General features: G+C 53.6%; 1 protein-coding gene across 8 annotated transcripts in view; it reads right to left on the bottom strand.

Annotated features, from left to right (window-relative positions):
• Positions 1 to 21,335, bottom strand: part of TCF7 (transcription factor 7) — a 74,442-nt gene that overhangs the window by 13,552 nt on the left and 39,555 nt on the right. For 5 of the 8 annotated variants that reach the window (XM_075164570.1, XM_075164569.1, XM_075164566.1 and 2 more), the window contains exons 4-8: positions 10,406 to 10,538; positions 7,086 to 7,176; positions 1,401 to 1,511; positions 968 to 1,130; positions 638 to 745 (exon numbers count right to left, since the gene is read on the bottom strand). In XM_075164570.1, coding sequence (XP_075020671.1) covers positions 638 to 745; positions 968 to 1,130; positions 1,401 to 1,511; positions 7,086 to 7,176; positions 10,406 to 10,538 — 606 coding nt within the window. Of the gene's footprint in view, positions 1 to 637; positions 746 to 967; positions 1,131 to 1,400; positions 1,512 to 3,378; positions 3,466 to 7,085; positions 7,177 to 10,405; positions 10,539 to 21,335 lie in introns of all 8 variants that reach the window. The other 3 variants (XM_075164563.1, XM_075164562.1, XM_075164564.1) reach the window with 1 other exon arrangement.

Raw genomic sequence — 21,335 nt, 5'->3', positions numbered from 1 at the left:
TATTATTACACTCCTGTGCTCGGGCAGATGCCCTGCGCTGGTTCTAAACCCGCAGAACAGAGGCGGCAGCCTGCAATTTGGCAGCTCCCCCTGAACCTGCTGCATGTGCCCAGGCTCAGCATCGCGTGCTGCTCAGCATCACCCAGCCCCATGACTTAAAGCTGATAAACGAGGTGCTACCAGAAAGCGAAGGGAGCTGAGCGGGCTGCGGGTGCCCGTTCAGCCCCCCCGGCCATCCCACCCCGAGTTCCTCCTCCCACATCTCTGCCCCATGCTCTGCTCCCCCTGGGCCGATGTCTCAGCTGCTGCCTGAGATGCACAAAGCAGTAAAACTGTATTTCCAAAGATCATCCACATCATTTAAAAGTTTCTCTTCCTTTCTACTTGTATTTCCTTGGACAATAAGTGAACAAACGGTTGTGGTAGCTGGGGAGCTACGACACTCGTGCCATAGATAGGCAATGAGCCAAGAGGATATTCAAAATACTCCTGAAATGTGAATTTCTATAGCTATCGTGCCATCAGGAGCGGCAGTACCAGGGACAGGAGGGTTGTTTGACAAACACCGGTTGTCAGCCCCCCCGGGTCATTTCTGGCCATGCCATGGGGAGGGGGTCCGAGCCGCGGCAGCACTCACGTAGTTGTCTCTGGCAGACCAGCCGGGGTAGAGCTGCATGTGGAGCTGCCGTTCCTTGCGAGCCAGTTCGTAGTACTTGGCCTGCTCCTCCCGGGACAGCGCGTGCCACTGCAAGGACAAGTGTGGCAGTGAGACGTGGCCCCGCTGTCCCCTCCGGCATCAGCCCTCCCGGCCCCACCCCACCGCAGCCGCCCCGCTCCGGGGCACATCCGACTCCGTGCATTTAAGGGATAAGAGCACCCAGGTTTGAAAGCAGATGCTTTTTACGTGCTTAAGAGCAGCTGTAAGGGATGGGGATGCCGCACTGGGATGATGGCGCTGAGCTCTTACCCTCCTTCCCAAGATCTGGTTGATAGCGGCGCTCTCCTTCAGGGTGCATTCGGCAATGACTTTCGCCCGCATTTCTTTCATATACAACATGAAAGCGTTCAGGGGCTTCTTGATAGTGGGCTTCTTGGCTTCCTTCTCTCTCTTTGGTTCTGGCTGAGGTTTCCTTGGTGGGACCGAAAGAGGAGTTGTCAGCATCAGAGCCACTGTCCAGCCCGGCTGCCTGGTGGCACCAAGCTCAGCAGAAGACTCGACACCAAACCAACCCGACGGCACGAGCGGGTGGAGGGCCCGAGATCTGCACCTCAATGCGCGCCGTTGCCTGATGCAGGCAAAGCTGGGTGTTCATCCATCCTCCGCCCCGCGCAAGCATTAATAGGGACAAATGAAATGGGTATTAAGGCGCTGATGAGCCCTGCCGGCGCTTCCAACTTACATGTTTCGGTCATAGTGCTCCATCTCTTGCTTGCCGGAGTGGGGCACGATGGCGGGGTGCGGGATGCCGGTGGTGTGCATGCCGGAGCCCAGCATCAGCGGGTGAGTGAACCTGCAACAGAGAGCGGATGAGCCACGCCGGGAGGGCTGCGCCGGGGGTGCTGGGGGTGCTCGGGCAGCCGGAGCGGCGTGTCTCACGAGATGGCACTCTGACGTGGCAGAAGCAGACGGTAAGCGGAGGACACGGAAAGCAAACCCGCCGGGTGCTGCCGGGCTGGCGCGGGGCAGGCAGTGCCCACCACCCCTGGGTCGCCCCCGCCACGCCGGCAGCGGGCACGGCCGGCCGAGCCGTGGGCACGCGGGTGGAAAGGATCCAGGTGCCGCTGCGAGGAAACCAGCCTGCAGCGGGAGCCAGCCTGACCGAGATCAAGGGCGCTTTCAACCAGCGGTTTCAGCTACTCAGATCTCTGTTGTTGCAATATCTTATTAGCGCTGCAGAAAGGAACAACAAACTCAACCCAGGGTTTGGATGGGAGAGATTAGGACCACCCCGCACCTTTCTTTTAACAGAAATAGCATAAGTCTGAACATGACCCAAACTGCAACTCTAGGAGGTGCACCTTGCCTAAGCAATGTTCTCCACCAACACGGGACTGAGATCACGAGAGGTCTCACTAGCTTTCAAGCTTCATTAGCTCTCTCGAGAGTTTTAGAGGGTAAAGCCAGCGCAGTCAGCTTTGCCAAGCTTGCCACTTTAAGACTGCAGCTTGAGATGGCAGAATTGCCCATGGGAGATGAACCGTTCATTAGATATGCTGGCACAAAAAGAAAAGCTGTTTAATTTAATCCACCAGCACAGTCTGATCCTTATCTGACCAGGTGTACTTTCTCAGCTGCAGCAGCGCTGCAAAATCCGCCCCAAAATCCTGCAAGCGTGAGCTCCTGCGCCGGGCTCGGAGAGGCTGCCGGGCCTCCGCAGGGAACCGTTAGCTCCTCTCTGGCCTTTGCCTTCGAGGCCGGGCAAAGCGATGCCTGGGGGAGCAAGGAGGGCTGGCAGCGCTCCCTCGCCTCTGCTGCAGGGCTAAGGGTTTGCATGGATTGAGGGTTGCATGGATCGGGGGTTGCATGGATCGAGGGTTGCATGGATCGAGGTTTTTGCATGGGTAAGGGCTTGCATGCGTGAGGGTTTGCATGGTTTTCCTGCGGGAAACCTCCACTAACGGCTCTTCGGGACAACACGAAGCAGAAGCGAAAGCTGGTGCGTGGCAGCGTGCACAGGCAGTGTGCACAGGCACCCCCGCGGCGCTGCCCTCCCCGCTGGAGTCACGGGGGCTTTGTCCACCAGCACGCCTGGAGGGGCTGGGCTCTGTGATTTCTATCCACGGGGGATGTATTTTGCTCACCAGGACATCACTGGGGTCTGGGTATATTTACAGAGGGCAAAACTTGGTCTTGGGTGACCATAAACTTGCAGTATGAATGGTCCGGGGCTGTGTTACACCCTTACGTCTCAGAGGGCTGAGTTGTGCCGATGGGAGGACAGCAAATAGCTGCCTGCTGCCTGTCCTGCTTTTAAGGCTGAGACCGAGTAAAACAGATCGGTCTCTGCAGAGCAAAACTCAGCGGTGCTGGCGGCAGGGATATATTCAGGATTGGGGTTAGTGACAAGAAGCAGAATCCCAAGCAATGGATTTCACCCCATTTTCCCAATGCTGAGCTGAAGGCAGGGGATTCTGGCTTTGTTTTGACTTCTGCTGATTAAAACCCAATCGTTGTGCATCCTCCCGGGATGCTCGATATTCCCCTGACCGCCCTTTGAAACAGGCTCTGCCTAAAAGCTCCTTCCCTTCCCACGGCTGCCCGGGGAAGGTGCGTGGCCGTCCCCGGGTGGCCGCGGTCTGCTGCAAGCTCCTACCGCACAGACTGCAAGCTGCGAGACCAGCCGAGCTGCTGCCCTGTCTCACACAGCTCATACTCACCTGGAGAAAGAAGCCCCAGCAGAAAGCGCTGACGAATACGGCTGTCTAAATCCACATGACGGGAGCGGATAGACAGACTGGCTCTGCCTGGGATCGGGAAGAAAGAGTCTATAAAGTATCCACAGCTACGTGGTGTTTCCTAAAGATACCCTTTGCTAAGGGGACTCAGCGCACCGATGCCCCAGAAGTTCTGCCTGGTGGGATGCTCGGGGTGTCCCCTGGGCTCAAGGGGCAATGTGGGACTTGGACTTTATTTTGGGGGAAGCTGGGCCTCCCTGCAAAGGTTGGATCCAACTCTGACCCTCCCCTCCATCCCGCGTGTTGAGTAACACTGCAGCTTTGAGTTTATCCTGTTAAAACACAAAATGCAGGGGGGTGTGCTGAAAAATTAGGAGATGTTGCTATTGCACAGAAGAAGTTGCTTAAAAGAGCACAGTTTGACCAAAAAACTAAAGCCTGGTCAGAGTGTCTCTCTGTGCGGTGCACAAGAGGCTGCACGGTCGCGGGCTGCACCGAGAGGATGCCCAAGCACAGGAACCTCCCGGCATTCAGAGAGAAAGCACCTACTCTGCCCCTGTACACGCTTCAGAAATGCTCTGATTTGCCCAGCGCATCCTTTTAAGGATTTCTAAACAAGCCAAAAACTCGGGCCTAGATTTCTTTTGAAAGTTGTTTCATACTAGGGACTGGGCATGTACCAGACCTGGAGCTGGAAATTATTTTTGAGATAGTAAAATAATTATGCAGGAAGTTCCTCGTTGTTCCCAGCAAAGGGAAAACCCCCCCAGTTTCATATGGAGATAGCTCAAAAATACCTTGGCTTGTTCTGCAAACCTACCAAAAGATGCTCCCAACCTAAAACTGTGCATGGAAACCAAGATGCCCGAGGAGGACGCGATGGGGTGCTTAAACCCGTGCAGATGCTCGTGCTCCTCCGGCCAGCCTGCACAGAGCTGCGCCTAAGACCAGCACCAGCTAATTTCAGCTCTAATAAGCAAAAAAAGCCCATTATCATTAAGTGCGGTGCCACCCCGCTGCCGGGCAAAGGACCGAGCCCCTGGATGCCAGGGATTTTTCAGGGCTAAAGACAGTTTCTGCCCTGAAGAGGAATAACGACAGCTCCGCGGCAGTCAGGCCCTCGAGCCGCGCTGGGGAGGAAGGAGGTTTCTGTTTCTGCCGCTCCGGGAGCTGCTGTGTCTCAGCTTGACCGAAATCTGCAGCATCTGTCTGCAGGAAAGGCAGCCGGGGCGGCGGGGCTCTGTTTACACCCTGCCAGGCAGAAGCCCTCTCCCACCCCTTAGATGTCGGCGGGTATAAACACACCAACAGCCAAGTGCTACCGCGCATCGGGAAACCGAAACAACCTTTGAAGTTGAACGCGGCTGCCCCAGGGCTGAGAAAACACTCGGAGCTAATCCAGAAGCGACATGCGTTACTGCAGAGGCTGGGATATCGGGATAGGAGAGGAGCCGGGCACTCGCGGCTTCATTCAAAGTGATTCTGACGTGCAAATTAATGCAATCGCAAAATCAATCCCTGATGGTCGGGGATGCACGATTACAGCCCGTATCACCTGGTGATGGGAGGGCAGCTTGGAAAAAAGGCACGGGGCGGCTGCGAGGGGGCTGCTGCGGTGCTGCTGCCGCTCGGCCCGGGGAGCGGGTGGGCGACACGGTTCGCAGGCTCCTGGCTGATGCCAGGCTCCGGCGAGCAAAACTCACTCGACTGGACTCTCGGAGGCTTTTATCCGACCGTCATCCCAGCTAATTACAGAGAGTGATTGCAGCTCCTCCTCCCGAAGCACTCGGCGAGAACAAAGCCCAGTTTCTGCCCAGCTCCTGCCCGCCAGCTCACGGAGGAAAAGCCGTTTCCCGCGCACGGCCGCCTCGGCTTGGCAGCACCGGCGTGAGCATCCCCGGCACGAGCATCCCTGGCACGAGCATCCCCCGCACGCAGCCCCTGCCGCCCGCTGCCTCCTGCACGGGGTCGACGCTGCCGCTTCTGCACCCACCCGCGCCGACGTGCTGAGCCTTGGCTGAGGACTGGGCACTTTGGGAGAGGTTTTGGGGCTCTTTCCGTAAATTTTGGGCAGGCAAATGGACGAGCAAAGGCCCTATTAGACACAGGCACTTCGAGGTGCTGCTCTCCGCTCCGTCAGGCCGTTTGTTGCTTTACCGTATCTGCTCTATTAGTCACTACTGAATGGGTCTGACGAGGTTGCTTGAAGATGCCAAACCCCGCAGATGCTGGAGCAGCTCTCGGCAACGCAAACTCCCTCTGCCACCAACTGAACGACAAAACCTCGTGCAAACCAGACTTTTCCCCCATCCGCACATCCAGGGCTGCCCTTAACAGCATCCCACCCCAAGAGTGGACCTTGCTTTTGGCAAACAGGTTCCTTTCTCACCCCCAACTATTTCTTTCATGTTATAGCACAGTCACCCCAGTACTTGTTTTTCCTGAGGATGAATCACATCATATGAGGAGTTAAATCATCGCCCAAGAGTAGCAGATTTAGCACAGAAGGCAAAATGTAATCTCTTTGAAGCCGAACTCTGTATCAAAGGCCTTAGCCTCTGTTTCCTTGTGGTTAAATATCTGGAACATGAAATTCATAAACAAAAAGCTAACATTTTACTTTGTGTTTTAATACGCTTCGCCTCTCCCATTTTGCAATACCTTCTTTTACCTGGAGGTCTCCGCTGGGCTTTGCTGGGGTTTTATCAGCCGGCACCAGGGAGGATCTGGCCGCCTGCCCCCGCATCGCCCTCCCCGCACCGTCCCCCCGTCCCGACCTGCCGCCTGCAGCCACCAGCCTCCCCGCGAGCCTCTGCAAGGTCCCTGCGTCACCGACCAGGATTAAAAATTAATCTGAAGAGTGACGATGCCCACACGGCACCGCCCGCCAGACCTGCTCCCTCGCTGTGCTTACCATCACGGTGACAAAAGCCAGCGGCAATGACCACGGAGCACATACCGGTGTATTTTTAACTCCTGTCCCTGGGGCAGGTTTCCCAACGGGCTGTGCTTTGTGGGATGCTCCTCGGGGCTGGCCCACGCACAGGGGAGTTTTTGGGAGTGCTCCAGCTCACGGTCCCTCTTTCCCCGTTCCCCCCCGGGGCAGCGGGTGCTGCCGAGCCGGCTGTGCCGCGGCCAGGCTGCGGGTACCGGGGTTGTTTGCCGGGGCAGGTCTCTGCCACGGTGTATTTTTTCCCTGCATGTCAGACCCTGAGAGGCACCGTGGCCTGGCAGATGAAGCATCCCGCTGGATTACGCCACACCGGCAGCATGCTCAGGGAAAGCACTATTTGTGCCGAAAACCCCAGCGGGGGAGAAAATTACCTCCTACTCAAAACAAGAAGCTTTTCTCGTGATTAGGAGAGGTGGGTAGGAAGCTCTCCCCGGGTTTCCTAATCTGCGCAGGCAGCTAGATGTAAGGCAGGAGGAGGTTTTGAATCGGGCAGGTTGTAACCTCACTCCAGGGATGGCCAAGCCAGGACAAAGCCTTCAGCCTCTCCGCAGATCTGCTCCCCATCTCTAAAACAGGACTAAATCCTCCTCCCCGTCACACAGCACGCAGAAGGGATGAAGCCAGGGGAAAGCGCCGCGGAGGTTACGGAGAACGGCTGCACGCGGTTTGCTCAATAAACCGTCCCCACACGGAGCGGCCGGGAGAGCCCGCGTGGGGCCGAGCACTCCACACTCACCATCCCATCGACGGCGTGATCTGTCCGACTCCACCGGGAGGGAGGGGGTAGAAACCGGGGATGTCTGAGGTCTGGGAAGGACGGTGCACTCCTGGGAGAAGGGAGAAGGAGATGAGTCGGACCCAGCACCGCACTGCCCGGCTGACCCGGACCGCTCCCGACCCCCGCTGCTCCATCTACGAGCACTTGTGGGCAGCTGGGAATAATTGTGAAATAGCCGTCTGCAAGTGGCAGGGTATTATAACTGCCCTTCTTATTGCTGTGGTTCTCTCTGTGGGGATGTGGTGGGTCGTCCACATTGCTGCAGAATCACAAACACCCGTGTAATGGGGTGGGGAAGACAGCTTGCTCCTGCACAAGCATCACCCCTGCTCCGTGCTCGCTGCGGCCAAGCAGCAATTTGCTTTGGGAAGGATTTGATGGACTCCGGACATCCCTCTGCCCTTCCCAGAGGGCCTGTTCAGGTGCACAGTTGATGGTCAAGGCCATTCCTACACTCACTTCCCATCAGTCATCCCCAGGACCCCCCATGAGCAGCCAGCGGGGATGCTCCAGCGGGTATTACTACTATCTCGATTTTAAACAATTTGAGTCCCCGTTCAAAGCAATCATTCCGAGGGCTCTGTGGGTGCCAAGGAACGGCGGAGGTGGGTATGGTGCCAGGTGGGAATTCACCCTTCGCACGGGGAATCCCTGCGTGATCTTCAAAGCCGCTGGCACGGGCGGCATGGCCAGAGGAGACAGCCGCAGCATCTCTCCGTTTCTATCCGGACTTGAAAACAGCCCGCGGAGCCCGGGGCTGCGGGTGGGACTCAGACAACTGCGGTGCTGCTGGCAAAAGCAGCCTCCAGCTGACCCCCAGACTGGAAAAGGAGGGGAGCTGGGGCTGAGCTCTGCCGCAGCATCGTGTAACGCAGAGCCAGGTCCCCGGGAGCAGACGGATACCCGCTGCATCACCTCTGCACCCAGCTAAGTCTGCAGGACTTGGCAATGTAAAGCTCCAGCTCGCCACCGACTGCTAATGAGCCTCAGACAAAAAATCGTGTACAGAGGTTGTCCAGCAGCTGTCCCGGGCAATAAATACGTTTACTAAATTGGTGATTAGTCACAAGCAAACTCAGAAGTCTGGATTATTCTCCTAGGTGTATTAATGATAAATTATTAATTAGGAATGACACCAACAGATTTCAAGCATCTTATCAGGAGTTAGCTGAAATAAATATGTAACTGAACTGAAAGGAATATATAACTTAGTATGAGATTTACCTACATCTGTGCTCAAGTGGGACGCAGCAGCCCCCTGAAGGTCAAACAAAACCAGCATCCGCGTTAGGCAGCTGCCAGGATTTCCTGAGATTTGGACCTCCAACAACACAAGTTGCGTAAGCCAGAGCACAAGTTATTCTCGCTGGCCCAGTGGTTGGGGCACCAGCCACTGACTCAGAAGATCCTGCTTGTATTTCCTTGTCTGCGTGTCCTTGGGCTACTGTGAAATACTTTAAAGGGATGCTGTGAGAATGAGTACGACGGTGACTCTCAAGCGCTTACACTAGGTGATAATGGGAGATATTTCAGTGATGAAAATAGAGATGGGACACATCCAGAAAGAACGGGGAAGGAAACCCTCACCCCAGCAGTGTAGGGATGGGGGATGCAAAGCTGATCACAGCTGCACCAGGGAGGCAGGTCCCAGCTGAGGATGATGGCCTGAACCTCTCCACAAATAGGACCCGGGGGGTCTCCGGGATGGACAGACTCCCCCTGCCTCCGACATAAATGTACAGGCTAAATGGGAAAGGGGAGACTGGAAAGTGCCTGCACTGAGGGTGTGCAGCCAGAGGACAGCTTCCCAGAATTACTGACCCACCGCAGAGATGAACGCTTAGGGACTACTGCACTGCTGATCCTAGCCTCCACAGAGGGATATAACCAGCTCATCCCTTGCGTGAGCTGCTCCCGTATCGCTTGAGGCTTTCCAGGCTAACAGTGAGTCCCTGGAGGCAGCCCACGGCGAGGGGCTCTCGGAGCGGGCAGTGCTCTGCAAGGCATCTGCAAAGGCAGCGTGAAGGAAGGTCGCCTTCCCAGGAGACTTAGAAACCTGCATGCGTCCTCTCGAGACTCGGAAATCTGCCACTAGCTGAGCTTTTAATAGGTTTATTTTGTTAACTCTTCCTATTTTTCTGCTGAGTTTATTATGCTCTGGTGGCTGACGAGCAATGTGCTGGCTGGAAGGGAACCAGGATGTGCCCAGGTATCTCCTACACCGAACCTAAATCCTCCCCATCAGCATCCCTGATGAGTCCAGAACGTGACCTCCGGGTTCAGACCAGGGATAATTCAGCACGTCCTCCAGCCAAGAGCATCCTCGATACCCCATCCTTTTGGCAATGATGTTAACTTGGCGAAGCCGATGTCTCCGCGACAGTTTGGATCACTCCTGGGTGGAGGCCTTTGCCCAAATCACAACGGTGGCTTTTGTGCCTCCGTTTTCACACTGATTTTTGGGCTCTGATGGACACTGAATCCCTTCCTGAATGTAGTTTTACACAAAACTGTGAATTTGCTTGCTTTCACGTGAAATCAAGACCAGGTTTGTGCAAAAGCCTGCGTAAACTGAACAGCTGTTGAAGATCCTGTTGCACTAACGTAAGGTTGAGAAAGGTTTAATTTCACACTCAGCTTGCCAGTAACCCATGAAGAATGACGGGCTGGGGTGAATTCCTGTGCACGTACCTATATTTTACAGTTCAGGGTTTAACCTCCACCTACTCTACTTTCCTCCGTAGCCCCATGAGCTAATTGACGTGTCCTGGACTCGCACAGCAACCCAAGGAGCCAAACCGTGTGACAACCACATAACGTGTGGCTACGGACACACACATATAACAATCCAGTTAGCTATCAGACACCGATCCTATTTAGTCAAAATATTTCCTGTTTCAAGCATTTATTTTCTCAAAATGACAACCTGACAACAGTTTGGGTATGAGTCAAAGGAAAGATTACTTTCCATTTTCTGGTTGACTCTTACGCATCATCTCGCAGGCTCTGGTCTGGTCTCAAGCTACAGGACAGCTTGCACAGAGAATTGAGCACGCTTGATCAGCAGGGTTGGCGCTTTTGATATCAAACTCCTCTTGACCAGGATTACAAAGCATTGCCAATAAGCTAAATAAACTCCTACTGCTAAGCAATGCCTCAGTTGACCACAGCTCGTGACTTTTCCCATTGATTTGGGACCAGGAAGGTGACAGCCTTGATCTCAGTGGTCTCCAGCACTGTCCCCCTCCCACCACGCAGATGCCCAGCGGTGCCATTACCTTGCTTCTGGTTGATGTCGGCGGGCAAGTGGGGCGAGTGGGAGCCGTGGCTGAAATGGTCGTTGCTGTAAGGGATGAGCGGGGTGAGCGGGTGGACTCCGTGGGACGGCTGCACGACGGGAACTTTGTTGGACTGCAAGACACAAGGAGGGAGAGGGCTCAGAAGTCGTCGAGCTCCGTGAGCAAGGAGGGCCGGTGCACATTCACATCCTGCACATTCACTCTGAAAGCCACGCTCGGGCTTTCCTAACTGGGGCTCTCGAGCAGGGAGAGCCATGCTGAGGGCAATGCCTTTGAAACCGTGACATGGTCACCGGCGAGCCCTCGGGCTGAAATTCCCCTGGGTCCGAGCTCCAGCGCCGGGAGAAGGACCGGAGGGAGCTGAGGCAGCGCTGGGGATGCAACAAACCCAGAAAATCCAAAAAAAGAAAAATCCAATCTCCTCTTGCAGCTACTCCTGGTTACGCACGGCGAGGCCATCGGAGCCCAACATCTTTGTAAAAGGCGCTTTTTTGTGAACACAACTGGGAGTACTTCTGCGTGTTGGAGCAGAGAGAGGGGAGCCTGTTCAAAAGAGCTGCACAGCTGTAAGGAAAACACACGCACACACGCACACGCTGCCGTCTACCGCCAGCCTCCTCGCCTCGAGCGTCTCAAGCTGCTCCCTACATGCCCGGTTTCGCCCATGGTTGCCTTTAAACCCAAACTGACTTCGCCTTGGTGGTGGAATGTTAGGATTTGTCCCAGATAAATCCAGAAAGAGAAACAGGACTGACAGCACCCCAAAATGGGGAGAAAATGAGAATGGAACAGGTAAGACAGCTCTCCAGGGGCTAGGAGCCGGGTATTGCTAGCCAGACCTCTTGTGTCCCACCAGGACATCTACAGATGATTTGCTGCGTGACTTTTGACAAGTCATTTACGATCTCTGGACTTGATTCACTGGTGCCTTTCACTTTGGTAATGATTTTGCTCAGGCAGAGTGAGCACAAAACGCCAGTCGGCTTTGGTGGAGGTGGTGCAGCCGGAGCCGATGGCTCTGGAGGACCTGCCCTGGACCTCTCCCTGCTGCAACGAGATGTTTGCCCAGCAGCTCAAGAGCCCTGGGCAAGTCCTGCATTTTGCATCCCTGCTCTGAGGAGGAAACCCATGAAGCGGAAGGGAAAACAGACCGATGGAGACACCGCTTTACATCTGTCTTTCCCACAAAGGTTTGCTCATGCAAATAAAAACCAAGAGGCATGCAGGTTTGCATTTAAGAATGAATGAAACCCCTAATTCCTGATGCTTACCAGGTGTAGATTTACTGTGTACAGTGGGATACTGGGAATGTAACCCCCCTCCCCAGCACAAACTGGTGTGGTACAGGCGTTCCTGTCCTACAGCAGGGCCATGGGCTATGTGGTTTTCCCATCAAGAGCGGCGCTGGGCTGGCTCCTGCTTAGTGAAACACACGTTTGGAGCACTGAGCTTTTACTATTCTTGCCCGTGAAATGAGATGAAGAATAGCTCTTCAGCGATATTTCTAAAATTAGCGATGGTTTAGCTTATTCAAGAGCCAGAAAGCCTGAAGTAGGGATATGCAGTTCTACGTGTACATTTTAACATGACTCTGGAGCAGAAACGAGCTCGATGCTGAGCTGTTTTGAAAACCTCAACTTAAGCATTTCTGCCGTTCAAAGTGGGGCAGATCTTTCCTTCCCATTCGCACCGTGCCTGATCCAAAGCGCAGCACCGTCCTCGCCAGCCTCGCTGCCTGACGACTGTTAACAGCTTTCGGAGCAATGACAGAAGACACAGACCACTACAAAGGCAGTTGAACAGTCCTGATGCTGATCCACAGGATACCTCAACAGTGAAAAGCACAGAGCACGTGCGGTTACAGCAAAGGCACGGGCTGTCCTTCCTCCCCATCAAAGCAGAACATGGTAGTTTGGTGGTACAATAGGTTGCAGCTCAGTTACTCAGTTTTTCCATCAGTTCAGATGGGCAACAAGATGTTGCACCAGTAAGAAGAGCTGGCCTTCCTCATGTCCCTTCTACGTTTGCACTTGCCTCACCCAAAAACATTTCTCCTACTCTTTAAAGTCATAAAAAGCTGGTGGGGAGGGATGCTCAGGAGGGAGGCAAGACAAAAATTTCTGCAAGAGGCTATTCATCCCCCTCCTGCTTCCTCCATTCCGGAGTTTGTTACAGGAACCCGTCTCCCAGATTGAACCCACCAAGGGAAGAAGGAAATGTTGCACAAAGCTCTGAAGAAACAGAAGATTCATTCAGTGTTGATCCCCGGGGTCTAATGGCCGGGGTCCGTGGCCATGTCCGCAGCTCCTGGTCTTCACCAGATACGCCGTGGCTGCCACACGCATCTTTGCTATGAAATCATACCTCGTTTATGGAAATTTATATGCCAGAGAAATGGTATCAATTCCTCTTTTTTACAAGCTCTAGGTTTAGTTTCTGAAATCAGCTGCAGCGCATGAACCTTAAAGAGGCTTTTCAGAGCCAGAACTTATCAGCTGACAATGTCTTATGCCATAAAATTAACCTGATGTAAATGCGTTCTGCCCAGCGGACGGATCTAACATGAGGACAGTTGGTTTGGGGTCCTCTCACAGGTCCCCTGGGAGGACGCGGGGTGGGGCTGGTCGGGGCGATGCGCTGCGGTTTGGTGAAGCATCTTACTGCGTCTCCTCCCCAAAGCCGTGCTTCAATACAGTTCAGAGCAGCGGCGATGGAGCTGCTCGCTACCCACCCACCCCAAATGACGCAGCTGGGGCTCAGTGTCACGGTCCCAACCTCAAGTCACCTCCCATCCTTCGGCAGCCGCTTTGTCTCGCCTCTCCCAGCACAGCCCTTTGAGGGCAGGTCGGGGAACGAGCTGTGCAGCCACGACCTCGCGACGGAAACGAAGAGCCGCATTTACAGCAACACCAGAATGGTATTTCCAGAGGGGACAGAGCAGCAGAATGGGTTTTGCAAACCTAGAGGGCCTTTCTCCCCTCTCAAATTTGCTAAATTGCAACTCTCCTGAGTGCCCATCTCCCCGTGTCCCTCGTGCCGGCAGCCGGTGCCGCTCGGCGCGGGGGCACACACCGACCCCGCCGTGCATCACCCTACCGGGATTAATCAGCCCCCACCAACCTGGCTGAAAATAATTAAAAAAAAAAAAAAAAAAAGACTGTGAGGGAAGAAGCTCCCATTTTGAAGCCAAGAAGTGACTTTAATAACTAGAGGTAATTGGATGAGCAAAAAGAAAATGCAGTCGCATTAATTATTAAGGAAGACTAATTGTTGGCAAGGCAAAATTAGGAGACCTCACCGCTCACGCATGGGTGTCTGATTGCGATAGAAGCTCGAGGCTAGCTAGAAAACTCTCCTTTCGCTGAGCACACACAAACCCAGCAGGTCTTTCGCACGAGGATCACCCTCACGATCAGAGCCGCAATGTTATTTGGCTCCGAGGTGCCCGATGAGGCGCAGCATCCTTCGCCTTTGCTCCCATCCCACATTACACGTGCCCAGCAAGTGCTGCAGCGTGCTCCGGCCGCGGGCAGCCGCGGGGTTATCCAAGCCTGCCAGCACGTTGGTCGATCAGAACTATAAATGAGTTTTTTTAAGCAAAATGTGGGTTTTTCGTTAGAAAATGGTGAGAGATTGTAATCAAACATTTTCTGGAAAGCACCTCGTGTTAGCAAGTATTTTGACTCATTTTTTTAAGACTTACCTATTTTGTCGTGACATGCTAAAAATGGGTAGTTTTACTTTGCTGGCTTGACAGACTTTTTTTCTTTTCAACTTTAAAGCTAATCTTAGCAAAATGTAACACAGAAGGTCAAAAGCCAAAATTTGAGTGAAATGATCAAACCAAAAAATTTCCATGAACTGCAATGCTCTTTGGGTTTTTAGCTCTGCGAAAATATTAGAAAAAAATTGTAAAGAATTTTTTCTGCTTGGATCGGTTTAAGAAAAGAAACAAATGAAAAAAAAAGAACTGAATGTTTTATAACCTGTGAAAACTACTCCTTGCTACAATTGAGAGCAGCTATTAAAAGCAGCAGTGGTCACACCAAGCTGCCTGGGTGGCTGCTGGGGATCCCAGCATCCCGCCGGTGCTGGGCTGCACCCTGCTCCTACAGATGGGAACTTTTTTCATTAATTTTCTGGTAGAAGACAATTCATAACTAAAACAAAGCAGCTTAATTCTACTGCCCCTTCCAACACTTGGCACCTAATTTAGTGAAAAAGGTTTTGTTAAATTTCACAAAGGCTGCACCAAGCACCCAGGGTCGGTCCTTGCACGGGGCGGTCGGGGCTGCGTACCCGACCTGCACCATGGCGAGTTGTTTAATGTATTGAAGAAGAGTAAACCTGCCTGCCACGATTCAGATTACCCCAACCGAAAACAGGAGCTCATCTTACAAGGCTGATCTTGATCTGCCCTGTTGCACACAGGCACAAAGCATTTTTCCTAGGAATAACCCCTTCTCGGTTTTGATGATTATATTTCAAGAGTTTTTACGTTTTCCCCAGTTTTTGAACAAAAACAACCGAAGTGAAAAGCTGGCTTTTTCATAGTTTGTTTTTAAGGCAAAGTCACATAGACGATGCTGTTTTGTAAGAAAGAAACTCACGTTACAGATTTCCCATATGTTTGAAATAATAGAATGAATTTAAGAATTTGCTCTCGCTTTATAAAAGTCAGCCCCAAGCCCCAGCAGACGTACCGGCCGTCAGCCAATTCTGAATGTGCCATATCACCTTCCTGCAAAAACAGGGTATCGTTCACAGCATCACCCGTCTCCCCACTCTGAGTGGGGAAAACTCCACTCAAGTTTCTTCCACAGGATTTCTGGACATCTTAATCCTGCTATGCCACTTCTGTATGGTTTTTTACAAGATGCTTTAGTAGCTCTCTGAAATGAGAGGTTGTGCTTTTGCAGATGAGCCAGCTGGGGCTTCATTGTGGGAAAGCAGCTCCGGCATTCGGGCTTCAGCGGAGAGCAGAGACTTCTGCAGAGTCAGCATCAGAGAGGCGGGGGGCTGATGGGGACCTCGAATGCATAGGGGATCCATGGGCATAGGGGACCCCACAGGCACAGGGGACTTTACACACATAAGGGACCTGAAATACATGGGAGGCTGCAGGCATTGTGGGTCCCATAAACACAGGGGATCCCGTGCACATATGGGATGCCCTGCATATAGGGGACCCCACGTATACAGGGGACCCCATGCACATAGGGGACCCCATGCACGTGGGGACCCTGCAGGCCAGGGAACAGGGACAGACTGTCAGGTCTGTGCACAGCACCAACGCGGCTGGGGCCCAGCACCTTTGGGGACGTGACCCCAAGGGGTGCTGAGCTCCCCATGAAGAATAATGGGGTGCTGCCTGCCCCTTGCACGAACCTCAGCTCCCAGACACGGATCACACCCCGCAAAGGCACCGGACAACACAGACAGCCGAAATCAGTCCAAAAGGAAGCAAAACAGGGAGCAGCCTGTCAGAAAGCCCTGCACCGCAGGAGCCACCGGCCCTCCTGGCAGCCCCTCCACCGACGCGGAGGAGTTTGCGGGGAGAGGAAAGCCCACAACCCCTCCGTGATGCCTGGAGCCAAGTGCCCCCATCACCCCGGGCCGTGCTGGCTCTGGCGGCTGCCTCCCAGGCGAGGGGAGGCTGGAAGCACCCCGGGGGGTGCAGGATCCGTCCCCCGCGGCACGAAGCGCCCTGGCGCGCGAGCCGGCGGCCGGGGAGAGCGCTGTGGTTTCCAGCCTCGCCGGGGAGCCGAGCCGCGGTGAAGCGAGATTAGTCACCTCACTTTCAAATTTTCCCACATCGCCGGCCCCAAAAATAGTGAAACGAAAAAGCCGTGGGCCAGCCCGGCAGCGGCCGGCACGGGGCGAGGGGCCTGGCCGAGGGACGGCAGCTCGGGCTGGCGGTTGTGCCACGCTGGCGGCTGTCACCTCCAAGGCAGAGGGGAGTTTCGGCAGCCGCCGGCTGTGCCGTGTGTCCAGCTGCTGGGAGCAAGCCCGCGGGGCCGGTGCTGGCTCAGAGCGGGCAGATGGATGGGGAGAGCGGTGAACACGAGTCTGTGCCCCTCTGCCCTGCTCGGGGTGTCTCCGGGGTGAAAGCCCTGGGTGCAGCACACGGGCTGCAAACTGCAGTCTGGCCCCAAGTCACCCCAAATGTGTTTGCTTCGACGTCGCTTCTCAGAGAGGGCGAGATGAGTCGACGCGCCGGCTATGAAAAACAAAACCTATGAAGTTTTGCTGTTGCTGATTCAATGAGGAATTAATTCCTTTTCACTGCAGTTAGTCATCGTGCCACAGAAAGAAAGGTATAAGGTCAGGCTGCACCGAGCATGCACTGCTGCTGCGGAAGGTATCTGCTACCAGGGGGCCTGTGCCTTTGGCTCTTTATCCGACAATCTATCCAAATTAGCAAATTATTAGGGACCTATTATTAGGGACGTTATTAGGTACATCCCACAGCATCAGATCTGCTTCTGGGAGGGCTCGCAGGGCAATGCTGTCATTCGGGGTGCTCGGGGACCCGGAGCCCGTGACTCAAACCCAGCTCTGCACAGTTTCAGGGTACCTCCGAGTTCTGATAAAATCTCCCAGCTCGGGGCCCCAGACCGTGTCAGCAGACACCTTCACCCCTCGTTTCCCCGTGGTGTTGCACCAGGAGGTGCTGTGATAAAAGATCACCCCAAATACCTGCTGCAGACTGTTTTCGGCACTGACTGCAAGCGCCGGGGCCGGAGCCCTCGGCAGCCCGCGGGCGAAGGCAGCATCGACTCATTTCTCATCTCAGCACGCTTTTTTCTCTTTTCTCACTTTTGCTGCAGTCACATCGCCCCAGCCCGCTGCCACAGCAGAAAGGAAACAGGGAAAGTTAAAGCCACCCACGCTCAGGCGCTGCCCTCGCCCAGCCATGCACCCCTCCAGCAAAGCCAAATTTTAGCAGCAGCAGCATCTCCCTGGCCCCTGCCCGGGCCTGGGTCACCCAGCACGGCTGCAGCACGGAGGGCTGGATCTGGCCCTTACCCTCAGCACCACCAAGGGTTGCCCCGGGGACCAGACCACGTCTCCCATGAGCAGAAGAGCACCGCTGCCCTGCGCACCCCATCTCTGCTGGCCCAGAAGCGCTTAGGGCAGCAGTCAAACAAAGGGGAACGTAATAATATGCAGCTATTAATTCTTGCATTAATTCTGCATATGAATTGCAGCAAGCAGCTGATCGGTTTAAGAGATACATCGCACATACAGGCAAATATTGTCCTTGCTCAGGTTTTTATCCCTGCACTCTACATTTTGTGGTTGATGGAGCGTTATTCCCTCAACTCTTCCCTTTCCCTCCGATTTCTGATTTGAAAACGCTAATAAGGCACCTGAGCAGCCCTGCTCTTCTTTGCACATCGAAGGGGGTGTGCTTTCCTTAGTGGCAAAACTCAGCTCCCGTGATGCCGACTCTTCCCTGCGACTGGGATGTGCATCACAGCAGCTTTAGGAGACTCGGCTTGGGGATCAGGGGACAAGTTCCCCGGCATTCAACACCTTCCGTGCCCCAGCACTCAGAGAGGTGGCCAAGCTCCAGACACGATGGGGACAAATACAGGGAAAGAACTTCAAAACCTTTTAAAAGTTCTCAGTGACCTTCTGTGCTGCTGCTGGTTTCTGTTTTTAAGCAATGATGGTTATTATTTTTAAGTTAAACTCTGCAGGGGAAATAGCTGAGCTTTTCACCGTTTACGGGCACAGGAAGAGCTGTTTCACTTCTCAAGTATTTATCTTCTGAGAGAAAGATGTAGGTGGTTCTTTGGTGGGGGGGGAAGGCATGGAAAAATAAAGATCAAAAGTCCCTCCCAGAGGCTGCTCTCTTATGGTGATAGGGGGCAAGCGCAGAGGCAAGTACACCCCATACTAGAGAAGAGAAACCCCCCTGAAAAATGAACTTTTGGCATCACCGCCCAATGTTTACAGTCACATTCAGCAGAAGAGCCACCTCACTCCAGAAGCCTCCTCAACCGTGCAGAAAGTCCCCTGGCTCGGCGCTCGCCTTGCTCGGGAAACGCTGCTGCTGTGATGCTAAAAGCAGCTTCGCAGTGGTGCGTCTGCTCAGGAGGGGACAAACACCCCCCGGTCCTGCAAAAGGTGATGGTGACACTTGGCTTCGTGGAAACAAATGCCGGGGCAATATAACCCAGGGGCTGCACCGCAACACCAAACCCCAGCTATTTTCTCCCAAACGCAGGGGTAATATAACGGCAGGGCTGCATCGCCCTCCCAGCTATTTCCCCTGCCCTGCAACATCCATCCCTGGTTAGTGCCTCTCTTCTGTTCTGGGCTACAGAGAAAAAAAAAATCTCTGTCCCTTTCGTGCTACGTGGTTCTGCGAATTTGAATCAAAAGCTGCAAACCCTGGAGTTACCGGTAACACTTGAGGCTTCAAATGAGAAGGCACTTACTTGACCCGTGGAGGCTGATAATATCTGACCTCCTTTATTTCGCTCTGCTTCTCAAAGATGAGCGGTCGGTCTGATACCCAGAACTAATCCGGAAAATGTCCAAGAGGGCAAGGGAGGAAAGCAAAATAAAAGTATGACACAGAGCCAAGGCTTGCCCTTTGGTAAGGCTCGAGACACCGTTTCCAAAAGCACCGGAGACATTGCCCTCTCTGTGCCCGGCTCGCGGGCAGCACCGGGACCGGCCGAACCTCAGGGTGCAGAGGCTGGGGGCAACACAGAGGGTTTGCACTGCACGAGCCATGTCCTGGTCTCAGACACCAGCGGCTCGGGGGATTTTCACCCATTTTGAGAAACCATTTGCAAACCCCAGCCCCCAGATCCTCCTGGATCTGAGCCGAGGTGGCTTTGACGCCGGGTTGTCGCATCCCTTCCCGCCGAGGACGCGCTGCAGCAGCACATGGAAAATCCTGAGAGATTCCTGGGTGCATCTGCCGGCGAATCAGCCCGACAGGACCCCTCCAGGTGTCAGGGCCACGCAGTTTTCTGGAGGCAAATGTTTGCTTACACATCCCCTGGGCATCAGGAGAGGGCTCCCGGCTGCTCGGCTGGGCTTTTTCTTTCCATTTAAAACAAAAACAAAACCAGCCCCTGTACTTGAAAGAGTGCAGGGGAGTTAACAAAACACAAAACCCCAAAAAACTCTGATGTGATTTAAGGCGTTTCGATTCTCTGAACATCAGAGGGGGTGAAACCTGCCCCTTCACGCCGCAGCGGTGCCGGGGTGCACGGCCACCGTGGGTGACACCGTCCTGCTGGTGTCACCACTGTCACCCCGGGACCTGGACAGGAGACACGTCACCAGGACTTCTGTCCCTGTCTCTAGGCTTGGGATGGGACGGCTGCCAGCCCCTCCTGGCAGCACTGCACCTCCTATGCTATGCTACGCTACGCTATGCTGTTCTTTCTTTTCAATCTGCTAGTCTCAGCTTCAGGGGGGACCTCACCAGGCGAGAACGTCACTGGTTGAAAAAAAAAAAAACAAATCAGAAGTGTCTCACCCCATCTGAAAGTAAATCCCCGACTCGGTAACTGCGCTGTGAAAAATAACAGTAATAACAGTAATAATAATAACAATGATAATGATACCGTAACGCTGCTGACTTGTTCAGAGAGCGCTTTCTCCCGTGGCATACGACCGCCGAGGCCACGCACTCGCACAGCATCAGACAACACCAAGAGAAGATCTTTTAACGTGTCGGAGGCATGCCCCAAGCACATGCCGCCGGCTAATTAACAGATAAGACGAAACAACCTGGGATGATAATTTGTAATAGTTATCGTCGTTCTTGGATACGCATTTCCCTGCTACGGTGAAATCCTTTGATATTTATATGGATGTCAAGCGCGTTTGCACCACGGATGGCCACGAACAAATGAATCGCGGCTGCTCCGTCTCTCCCAGACCCTTCCGCGGCATTGCTGCCGGGACGGCACGGGGATGGCCGGCTGCAGCTCGGGACGTCGCTCCCAGCGTGGCATTAATTCTTCCAACCAGCTGTGAAGCCCAAGAGGCGAGGGCTGGAGCGAGGGCATCGCTCCCCACCGCGCTCCCCAAAACCCATCAGGGACCCCCCCGGCAGGAGAGGGGAGAGCCACCCCCGCATTATCCTAATCTGCGCTCACACTTATTTCCCAGTTTCCACGATAAACGGCTCTCTGGAGGACGCGGAGGGAAGATAATCCCCTCCGGAGCCGAAGGGATGCTTTATTGACACCCTGCAGCTGTAAGGCGATAGCAGCTTTCCTTGTTGCTCACTTTCAAGGGTGACATGTTTACAAAGAATGCTACAGCCGCTAATCCTGGATGATACCCTGTGTCTGCCTGGGAGAAATCCTAATTTTCTTGACAGAAGGAATTAGTTCCTTTAATGCTTAATACTCCTTTTTTCCTCTGAAAGCAAGCAAGCGTTATTGTGCAGAGCGGAATAAACATTTTAATTAAAATGTGGAATTTATCTTCCAGTCGAATTCGTACAAGCCCCCGACGATACGTCAAACTCCGCTTTCCCATTTTGAATCTTTCTCTGATCTCTTAATGCGAATGGCTGAATTAAAACCTGGGCTCGGTGGATTTACATATAATTAGAGAGCAAGGGAAATTAATAGGGAATTGAATGGTTTCCTCCTCTGCCCATCTGATGTTTTTACCAGATTAAAAAGAGTTGATTTTTTTTAATGACTGTAGAAATGTATTAAATATTATTTAACCTTTTTTTGTTGGGGGGAGGGAAGCAGACAGACTAAAGAAACAAACTTATACATATGATAATGAATGCCTCCTATCGTGGGAAGCAAATATCATTGTAATTAGGATTAGAGAGGAATCCTAATTAATCTTGTCCTGCCACTTGACTTCTAGAAGTTCCTTAAATGTTACCTCCAATGAGATGTAAAACAAG

The sequence above is a fragment of the Calonectris borealis genome, chromosome 15, assembly GCF_964195595.1.
Source record: "Calonectris borealis chromosome 15, bCalBor7.hap1.2, whole genome shotgun sequence".
Classification (NCBI taxonomy): Eukaryota; Metazoa; Chordata; class Aves; order Procellariiformes; family Procellariidae; genus Calonectris; species Calonectris borealis.
The sequence above is the reverse complement of the archived record's forward strand: the minus strand, read 5'-3'. Positions and strand labels throughout refer to the sequence as shown.